General features: G+C 42.0%; 1 protein-coding gene across 5 annotated transcripts in view; it reads right to left on the bottom strand.

Moving 5' to 3' along the window:
* Window positions 1-4936: 4936 nt before the first annotated feature.
* PLEKHG1 (pleckstrin homology and RhoGEF domain containing G1) overlaps window positions 4937-10811 on the bottom strand; it is a 233922-nt gene continuing 228047 nt past the window's right edge. For all 5 annotated transcript variants that reach the window (XM_034669294.1, XM_034669295.1, XM_034669292.1 and 2 more), the window contains one exon: window positions 4937-8446. In XM_034669294.1, the coding sequence (XP_034525185.1) occupies window positions 7380-8446 (1067 nt within the window). In that variant the 3' untranslated portion in view covers window positions 4937-7379. The remainder of the gene's footprint in view (window positions 8447-10811) is intronic.

Here is a 10811-nt window from a genome sequence, read left to right as displayed (position 1 = left end):
GCTAGGAGTAGGGGGAGATGATGGCTAATGGGTACAGTTGATGAAAATGTTCTAAAATTAATGGCGGTGATGGTTGCACAAAATCATGAATATTATGAAAATCATTGAATTGTACACTTTAAAAAAAAAAAGATTTTTTAGGGGTGCCTGGGTGGCTCAGTTGGTTAAGCATCTGCCTTCAGCTCAGGTCATGATCCCGGGACCCTGGGATTGAGTTCCACATCAGTCTCCCTGCTCCGTGAGGAGCCTGCTTCGCCCCCTCCTTCTGTCTCTCAACCCTGCTTGTGTGTGTGCGTGTGCGCGTGCTCCCCGCCTCCCCGTGTCAAATAAATAAATAAAACCTTAACAAAAAAAAATGTATTTATTTGAGACAGAGAGCAGAACATGCAAGAGAGTACATGAGTTGGGACGGGCAGAGGGAGAGGGAGAAGCCAGGGAGCCTGACGCAGGCTCGACTCCAGGACCCTGGGATCCTGACCTGATTTGAAGGCAGACGATTAACCAACTCAACTTAGTCACCCAGGCGCCCCTGAATTGTATACTTTAAATGGGTGAATTGTATATGTGAATTCTATGCCAATAAAGCGGTTACAGAAAAAAAAAAGGCTTGTGAGATAAGGTGTTGGGAGTGCTGGGGTTTAACTGTTGTGGAGGGGAATCAGAGACAACGCCGAAGGATCTGATGCTTGAGCTGAGTGGTCTTTAAAAATATATATACTATTTATTTATAATCTACAGAAGAGCGTAAAGTAAAAAATAAAATCACTCATAACACTATCACTGAAACGTAAGTAATAATTTTTCTCTCTTTATTTGAAATTATTTTATAAAATTGCAACCATTTGCAATTTTATTGCAAAGGTCTTTTCTTCACTTACTATGTATCGGATATAATGATGTTAGAAAGGAGAGCATTTGAAATAATGGTTATATATTATAATCTATTTTGTGGGTAGCCCATAACTTATTTTCCCTCTCCTTGTTGCTGGTTGTATTGTTTCCAGTTTTCCATGTGACAATGCTGCTGTGAATTGTGAATATCCTTTCATTCATTTGTAAATAGCTCTGTAATGAGATCCTTCCGTGTGTGTGGGGGGGGGAGGAATGGGAAGAAGGTTGGCGGGATGGGGATGGGGATGGGGGGGGTGGGGGGTTGTCACTGACCTCTCAGTCATCCTTTTTTTAATTTTATGTTAAGAGCCTTTACTTTGGGGTGCCTGAGGCGACTCAGTCGGTTAAGCGTCTGCCTTCCGCTCGGATCACCATCCCGGACTCTGGGGATCAAGTCCCACGTTGGGCTACCTGTTTGGTGGGGAGTCTGCTTCTCCCTCTGCCCCTTCACCCTGCTTGTCCTCTCTCTCTCTCTCTCTCTCTCAAATAAATAAATAAATACAATCTTTTTTTAAAAAGCCTTTACTTTCTATCTACAACATCTGCATGCAAGTGCTCTGTGGCTGCTTCAAATTGGCTGATGAAGTCTATAACGGAGAACGAAGGAACGCTCTCCCCTACGTTTAGAAAAAAATCACTAGGTTTTCGGGTGATTTCTGCCCTTAGATTCTCTCAGATCTCGCAGAGTTGCCTCGCCAGAGTCCAGGCCCAAACAGGACAGATTTTTTTTTTTCATTTAAAAAAGCTGGGAATTGGGATTTTTATGTTAAAACTTTTTAAGAAATGTGCAAGTGAGGCTCAGCGTGTGGGCCAAGGTCTTGTCGTGAATGGGTCTATGAGGACCACTGGGAGAGCCACACGTTGCCATTCAAACAATAGGACGTTTAGGAGCTTGTGTTTGCCCCACAGAGCAGATGACTTGCTCACTAGCCAAGCCTTGTTCTTTTAAATTCAGCTGAATAAACATGGTTTTAGAACGAATGAATTAGTACTGCTTGCTTCTAGTTTTCCGATTGTGTCTAAGCCATTGTCAGGAAAATCAAGCTTTATTGTTTTTCAGATAAAGTGGATTTTGCTCCTGGGCACAGCACCACCATTGTAAAGTAGGTATAAGGTGGTCTTTGGGCCCCAAAACATCTCAGCATTTGGGTCCTCCCCCTTTCCCTCCCCAGGCTTCAGCCCCACAGCGGCACTCTCCGTTCTTCTCTGCTGTCCTAATATCCTCAAAACCAGTTCTTGGGAAATGTGTTTTGTCTAAATGGAATTTTAGAGAGGGGCCTGATATCTGACTCTCCCATGACCACGTAGAGTCTTAGTTGAAAAGGTGACTGGAAATCTCACGCACAGTGAGTTTCCCTGGAATCCTATCAGCCAAGCGAAGGGAAAGGGGTCTGCAGGCTTTTCTCTGACCCAATAGAAACTCCAAGAAGGTGGGTTTCTGAGGGGAGTTGCTGTGAATTTTAAAAAGCAACGTAGTCCTTGTTGTTCTTGCCTCCTTCATGTCTCCGATTTGAACGTTTTTCTCATGTTTTGTGCTCTTGCAAGTTTTTGACTCTATTTGTTCAATCATTAAAAATTTATGCAACACCTACAAATTGTCAGGCACTGCACAGAGCTGGTAAAATCATCTCCGTCTCAAGGGGTCAAATGACACACATGCTGAATTTTAGAATATTCTTCCAAAAAGAAACTTTGATCTCCCATCAAAGAGTTGTTTTCAGGGGCACATGCGTAGCTCAGTTGAGTGGCTGACTCTTGATTTTGGCTCAGATCATGATCTCGGGGTCCTGGGCTTGACCCCTGGATTGGGCTCTGAGCTCAGTGGAGGTGTCAGCTTGAGGATTCTCTCTGTCCCTCGGTGCCCGTCCCCCTACTCCTACACTATCTCGTAAATAAATCTTTTGGAAAAAAGCGTTTAAAAATTTTTTTTTAAAGATTGTATTTATTTGACAGAGAGCGAGACAGAGAAAGAGAGAGCACAAGCAGGGGGAGTGGCAGACAGAGGGAGAAGCAGGCTCCCCTGTGAGCAAGGAGCCTGACATGACACGGGACTCAGTCGCAGGACTCTGGGATCATGACCTGAGCCAAAGGCAGACACTTAACTGACTGAGCCACCCAGACGCCCCTAAAAAAAGTTGTTTTCAAATATGCTATACACATTCTGAAATTTTAAATTTGTGATTACATGGATTGATTGTGCAATATTTTGCATTTATTAACCTTTTTAATGTGACATAATTCCACATGATCTTCGTGTTTCATGCTCTAAATCACTTGTAAGGAAAAAATGTGAGAAGCTAAATGTGAGAGAACACTTGTTTACATGCATATTTTTTTAAGCCAAAAACATTGAAAAAACAGGCCTAAGAAAGCTCTAGTCCTTATCCATAGGAAAAGGTTTATGTTAAGGACATATGTAAATTAGCAAAAAGGTTGAAGCAGTTTCTTTCAGTGCAATCTGTTTTTGGCTGATACAGTGGAGCACAGTTATCACTGTCTAGGTAGTGGAAGTTATGTAATATAGGGTATTTTAAAAAAGATTTATTTATTTATTATTTTGGGGGGAGGGGCAGAGGAGAGGGAGAGGGAGAATACCAAGCTGACTCTGCCCTGAGGGCAGAGCCCAATGGAGCTCGATCTCATGACCCTGAGATCTTGACCTGAGCCAGAATCAAAAGTCGATGCTCAACTGACTGAGCCACCCAGACATCTGGAAGAGATCTTGAAGTCTTAACCTTTGCTCTTCAAAATAGAGATTAAGAAAATCCTTTTTAACAAAAGAAAACTTAACAAATGTTAATAAATATTCATGTTTAACAGCTGTGTTTATAGTTCATTACAAGCCTGATTTTTAAGATTTTTCTGCCTTTCCCCTAAGGACTTATGTGTGGAATTCACACAAGGTATGGTTTTTTACTATCATTTTCTTCTCTAAATCGGCCTTTCAAGGGGCACCTGGGTGACTCAGTTGGTTAAGTATCTGCCTTTGGCTCTGCTTGTGATCCCAAGGTCCTGGAATCGAGCCCCACATCAGGCTCCCTGCTCGGCAGAGAGCCTGCTTCTCCCTCTCCCACTGTCGCTCCCCCCTGCTTGTGCTCTCTTGCTCAATCTCTGTATCAAATAAATAAGATCTTTAAAAAAAATAAATTGACCTTCCATAACTTACAGAAAATCCCACCTACTTTCCATCTCAAGCAGAAAAGTAAGATAAGTCTGATGGATTCTCAGTGTGAGGTTTAGAAGTTCACCACTTTAAAACACTCTGAAGAGGGGCGCCTGGGTGGCACAGCGGTTAAGCGTCTGCCTTCGGCTCAGGGCGTGATCCCGGCGTTCTGGGATCGAGCCCCACATCAGGCTCCTCCGCTAGGAGCCTGCTTCTTCCTCTCCCACTCCCCCTGCTTGTGTTCCCTCTCTCGCTGGCTGTCTCTATCTCTGTCGAATAAATAAATAAAATCTTAAAAAAAAAAAAAAAACACTCTGAAGAAAAATTTAAAAGTTATTTTCGTCTATATAAAGAAAGTTAGGCAACATATATTTTTGTTATGTTGGGGTGGGGTATATGCTTATATTTGGAAATAGAATTGCTTAAGAAATGGTCTGTAATTACCAATTTATATTAACACATCTCTGTTCTCTGTAAAATTTTTGTCAAAAAAATTTGGAACATGAAGTTACACACACAAAAAAACCCACCTTAATTTGTGCCCCCAAAGTTTTAATTTTTTTTATTCAATAATGAAATAGTTAAAAAGATGTCTTCTGTTATGACAAAGTACAAAATAAATAAAAAAAAAACCCAATAATCTAGTGATTGATCTAACTTAGGTGCTTATCAAGAAAACACATACCATCTCAGATGTTAAATCCAATATTTTAAAAGTAATCCAGAGATACAGAAAATGTGCTGTCGCTAAAACATGGTATATCATTATTAACCCTGAACCATTGCCTGCATGGCTCATAAGGCAGGACAAAGTATTACAACTAAATGTAGTTTGGAAAAATCTTGACCTTCCTAGAACAAACACACTAATTCACACTATAATTTACTTTGTACTTTACAAACTTTATTAAATAATGAGCATTACTAACTTTCATTATCTTATATACAATATTTAAACTATCTTTTCCTAGATGCATTTTTTTTTTGCACAAAGAGTAGGTGAAAAGTGAACTTTAAAAAAAAAATTGAACCTTCAGTACAGAGACCTAATAAGAACTTGACATAATTTGAAGTACATATAACTTTCCCCCCAATTATATACAATCTTACCCCACCTCCAAAAGAGACTATCTTAAACAAAAGCATTTAATTGGTAACTTTGAGAAAAAAATACAAACATGATTATACATATACACACAGCTCTCAAAATCTGCATCCTGGCGGACGGAAGTGGTCTATAAAGCTAAAGACTTGTCCTAGAGCCTAAAGACAACCGCACAGACTTTTACACAGCGAGACAACCACCTTCGTACAGCAGGCTGTGTTCCTATAGGCGACATCCAAGTCATGCCATGAGACACTGGTGCGAAGAATTAATAATTTCTGAGAGTAAGACACCACAGTAATATATGGACAATACAGAATTGGGGGTCAGACCAACTGAAAGGCAAAAATAGGAAACTGCATTCTTAGGACAAGAAGAATCAGGTAACTTTGTTTTGCAAACCCACTTGGGAATACCTCTAGCAAGTCTAAGAACATACTTTCCTACGGGGCTTGTCTTTTCTGATACTCTTACTCTTGAAAACTTGTATCAAGTTTAAAAGAAAGGCAGTGAAAGCAGGAATGTTTCTAGAACCATGCCATTCAACATGGACTTGGTTTTGTAAGCTATGAGAAGAATAGTATAGAGAAACAAAAAACTTGGGTTATTTTCTGTTATTTAAAAGGAAAAATGAGTGTCGTAGGTACCTGTTTGTAAAATAAGGACAGTCATATCTGATGTTTCATGGTTAAGAAAGAGAGGCATAGGAGAATTATGGTTAGATGTCACAGACTGAAATCAGTATCTGAGATTGCCTTCAAATAGAAAGCCCGGATCCCCTTTCCTACACAGATAGAAAGAAAACTGAGCCCACTGGGGAAGGGGTTCCAGAATGTAAAATTGCTTGAAAGGAGAATACAACATTCTTTTTTGAGAAAACATCTTTGTTGCATTGACTGGAGTCCTCCATAAAATACAACATCTTTATAAAATAGCAACAGATCGGCCTTCACTTTTCCCTTCCACTTCTTTGATTTTTGCTTTTTACTCACAAGGCCTTGCTTTTGATTTTCTGTTTCCTTCCATAAAGCCTTAGATTAGTCCATGATTATCACAATGGACCACTACTTGAAGACCATAACAACAACATCAAAGATGGCATTAGTCAGAGCTTAGTAACCAAAGATTCTTTTCTTTCATGTGCCTCAAAACAATAAGAAAAGGCCCCCATGTTATGTTGAGTTTAGAAAATAAATTTCATTGCAGCCAATGAAATCCTCAAGGCTGGGATCAGGTCATTTGGCTGAGGTACAAAACTTGGGAAAGGACACATGAAAAACTGCCCTGGAAAGGGTGGCCCTAGAGTGTTTTATTTTAGCTCATGGTTTACTTTGTGTTGATTAGAGATATGCACGGAAAAATTGCACAAAGTCCTATTTCCACCCCCGCCCTCCACTGTAATGTGAGGAGATCACCAAGTTGTCCCCATCCTTTCTAACAGTGAAGTCAATTTGCATTTTCTTGCTCGTAGTTTCCTTTCAGCCCTGGAGGAAATCATTTTACTCCAGCAATCAAAAATAAACATGATAAGCAGCCCATTCTCCAGAACGCGTCCAAGAATACAGGTGAGACTCTTTGCTTATAGAGAATCAGTCTTGCTCCTTTCTAATGTCCCAGAGCTACCCGATTTCTACAAGCGAGTGAACTGCTGTAGGAGTAACCGAGGCACAGTGAGATGGGCAGTGTGCACTTACACTCCAATTTCAGATCTCTAGCGTAAGTTATTCTAGGGTCTTGTCCCGAATGTTAACCAAAATGCCAGGTATCCTAAGCATGATCCTTTAAACAGCTTTCGTTTCCCTTCCTTTTTAAAACATGTGGAAAAGCCTCCTTGCTGCCTTTGAGTCCTAGAATCAAACTACTCGCGGCTTCTGGATGATAGGAGAGGACTACTGCGTTTCTTAGACTCTGAGCACGATTGCCAGGATACAGGAGAAAATATCATGGCCATGATGTTGGAAAAAAAAAAAAAAGCCTAAAAATTTTCAAGTAAGATTGACTTACATGAAACACGAAGACAGTCAGCACCCCGGCACTGGCCGGACAGTACAATCCCGGCCGGCCAGGCAGCCGCTTCGGAAAGTTGTACTGTAAAAGCAAGCATGGTTGACACTCCCGGTTATTACAAAATTGTTGGAATCTGGTACATAGAAAACACCTGTCGGTGTCTGTCCTTCTGAGCATCAGGCCACGTTGACTCAAGCGGCTTCTATGAAGAATTCAGGCAAAGCTGCTTGAACTGAGACACTGAAATTTTTCCCTCAGCGACTGGACGATGTTTTGCTGGTTGGGAGATGGCCCCCTCCAGAGATAGTCATTCAGGTTGTCCGAATCGCTGTACGACATCAGATAGGGGGACATGGCAAGCTTGTCGCTTACTGGCTTTTTCGGAGTGCACGGGCTACTCACAGAGTAAGAGGGGGTGTTGCTGCCGGCGCTCTCCGAACCGTCGGCCTCCGGAACCCTCGGGTCAGATTTCCTCCTCCGGCCGTGGGAGAGCTCTACCTCTGACTCGTCTTCTTCTGACTTGATTTCCACATAGTCGTCTTCGTCTCCTTCAGTCTCTTTGAAATTGGAAAAGTAGTTCTGGGTCGCTATTTGGGCATTTAAGGGTAAATTTCGATTTACTACCAGAACCTTCTGTGAGTCTCGGAGCGTGAGATCTGAGCGTTTTTCAGGGCCCTGCTGACATGAGTCAGCCGTACCTGGCAGCAAGTCCTGCTGACTCTCGCACCTCGAACTTTTGTGTAAAGACAGCAGCTGTTTCTTTCCCATCTCCCCAGGGTAGTTGATGGAGTCCCCTGACTTGTTGATCAAGATGGAGGAAGAGGACTGGGACCTGCTATAAGGCTGACATTTAGCACTGAGGCCTTTCCGACCCAAAGAGTTGTAAAGGTGGCCCTGGAAAGAGTCCTCTTTGTTGGGCTGACGGACTATCACGCTGTGTCTCTGCAAGGAGCCCAGCAGAGGGTCGGAAGTTTGAAGAGAAGGCACAGAGCAAGCCGTGGACAGCTGTCTCGGAATGCTTTTTGTATTAATCTCTAGAGGAGGATGTTTCGACGTCAAGTCTGGCTCTGGCCGGGGACAGAAATCCACTAACTCTCCATTGCTGTAGGTTGAATGCAAGAGCCAATCCTCGCTGCTCTGCTGGGCCTGGGAAGGTGATGTGGACCTGAGGTTGTAGGAGGGTTCTTGAGGGCTGGCCCAGCCATCCTTCTGAGCCTTGAAGGGAGTCTCTCTGAATACAATCTGGTCGTACAGTTGGGAATACTCAGCAATCCTGGCACCTGGAAGGCAAATATGGAAACAATAAACATACAGAGGATTATTTCCACATGCAAAGATTAAAAAAAAAATACAAATCTAACATTCTAACAGACAGATTTTAAAAATTTAAATAGGACCTTTAAGTTTGAGGATGAGTCATCATTGAATACTAAGCAATGTGAACTAATAAAATAATCCATAGTTTAATAAAACATAAAAATGCAAAAAAAAGGCCACCTACGGGTTCATTTAATTTGATCAAACCCTGGCTTATTTTATTTTAGGTCTGCAAATGTTCGCTATTTGTAATGAAAATTTCTAGTATTCTTTACAAGCATGAAATCGTGTCAGTGCTAAAAAACAGGCATAAAAACAAGAAGGTCAGCACTTAAACCTGGTCAATGACAAAGAACTCAAGTATTCATTAAAAGGAAGATGACACAATCCACCATGCAGCGGCTGTCCCTGGCTTCTCACTGTCTTGATGGCTCTCAGACAAGGACTCCCAGAAGAGTCCAGTCCTGGTGGCTGTTCCATATTTCCATCCACTGCCACTGTCTGGCAAGCCAGTGTCTACAGGAGGCCCTCCCTTCCAGGATCTCAAAACCATGTGTATGCACTGAGCCACATCTTCTTTCCCGTCCCCAAGAAGCCAGGCACTGAAGTCTATGCCCCCACGACATTGAGAATGAATCATCTGTGCATATAATTGTTAATGTAATGCTCTCTGGTATTTGTCCAGAACAGGATTTGACTGTTACATCCATGAAAGCTACTGCCCCTTCAAATTCTGCTAGGAGGCCATTCTCCTCTCTACTCTACTTCTGAGTACAGGCATTTCTACATTTTTAAAGACATTAACAGAACGCTGCTATGGGTAAAATACTCTCTTGGGCCGGGACTGATTTAAGAGACAGAGCCCAGAGATGTCAATTTCAAGAGCTGCCCCCCACACCATCACCCCACTCCAGGTATCCACACGACCACCACCCTAGAATCAAAGAATTCCATGCATCCTATAATTGCCCAGACCACGACTACACAGCCTCTACAAAAGGGATCTATCCTATGTACAATGACCAGCAAGTGATATTGCATTTTCTTCTTAAGCTGTTTAGATTTTTAGTAACCTATTGTTAGTAAATTCTTCCTTGAATTTAAGCAAAATATTTAGTTGAGTTTCTGCCATTTCTTTCGACTCTATCTTCTATGAGGACAGAGACACCTGCTGTTATTCTGTGTGCCTTTGATTGCAACCTTCTCCAATTGTTTGCCTCCCAAATCCCCCAAATCAGGGTAAATCGTCTGTTTAACTTCTCATAGCTCCTATATTCAGATCCTTCAGGTTTTCAAGTCCAAATTCCTTGGAAGAACAGAGAATATTAGTTTAGAATTTCTAGTAACAAAAACTTGAGCTATTATTCCCTAAATGGCATAGTAAAGACTCTCAATACCAATTACATTTGGCAACCACTTAAGAGACTGAAAGTCTGTGTGAACACCACCAAAGTGCCCGTGTTAGCCATTCTGAAATCTATAATGTTTCATTAACTATGAAGCCCAAACAAAGGCAGCTGGAACTTGAGACCGAGTCACTAGTTAGCGGTCCCACCTGAACATCAACCGGTTTCTGCCCAAACCATTCTCATCCACATCATGGCCCTGAACGTCATCCCGCAGCCAAGACAGGAAGGCTCCGAACTTTCACAAGGTTCCAATATGATGACAATTCGCGGGATCCAATGAGAGCTAATTAAAACATTTGGTTCAACTATTTCAGTACCCAAGTCGTGTATGAACAATGAGCTTTTGACTTCAGACCGTGATAGCCCAGATGATCTGAAACCATGTATTACTCAAAATATCCAAAGTATTTCTCATGACTCTTTCTTTTTTTTTTTTTTTTAAAGATTTATTTATTTATTTGACAGAGATAGAGACAGCCAGCGAGAGAGGGAACACAAGCAGGGGGAGTGGGAGAGGAAGAAGCAGGCTCATAGCAGAGGAGCCTGATGTGGGGCTCGATCCCATAACGCCGGGATCACGCCCTGAGCCGAAGGCAGACGCTTAACCGCCGTGCCACCCAGGCGCCCCTCTCATGACTCTTTCTTCCTAATCACACTCTTCTTCTTCCTTTGCTTAATCAAATCCTATTTACCGTGCAAGACCCTCTATAAGCCCTACCCCTTCCACGAATCATTTTCTAACCCGTTTCTCTTCTCTGAAGTCTTATGTACTTAGTGTGGACCATAATATTTAGCTATTAGCTGCACACACATGCACGGGCATGCATGCACACACGCACACAATCTCGTGTTGCTTTTTTTTTTTATTTTTTTTATGGGCTAGTTTATCATTCCAGCTAGTCCATAAGCATTTACTCTT

Source organism: Ailuropoda melanoleuca, chromosome 10, assembly GCF_002007445.2.
Source record: "Ailuropoda melanoleuca isolate Jingjing chromosome 10, ASM200744v2, whole genome shotgun sequence".
NCBI lineage: Eukaryota > Metazoa > Chordata > Mammalia > Carnivora > Ursidae > Ailuropoda > Ailuropoda melanoleuca.
The sequence above is the reverse complement of the archived record's forward strand: the minus strand, read 5'-3'. Positions and strand labels throughout refer to the sequence as shown.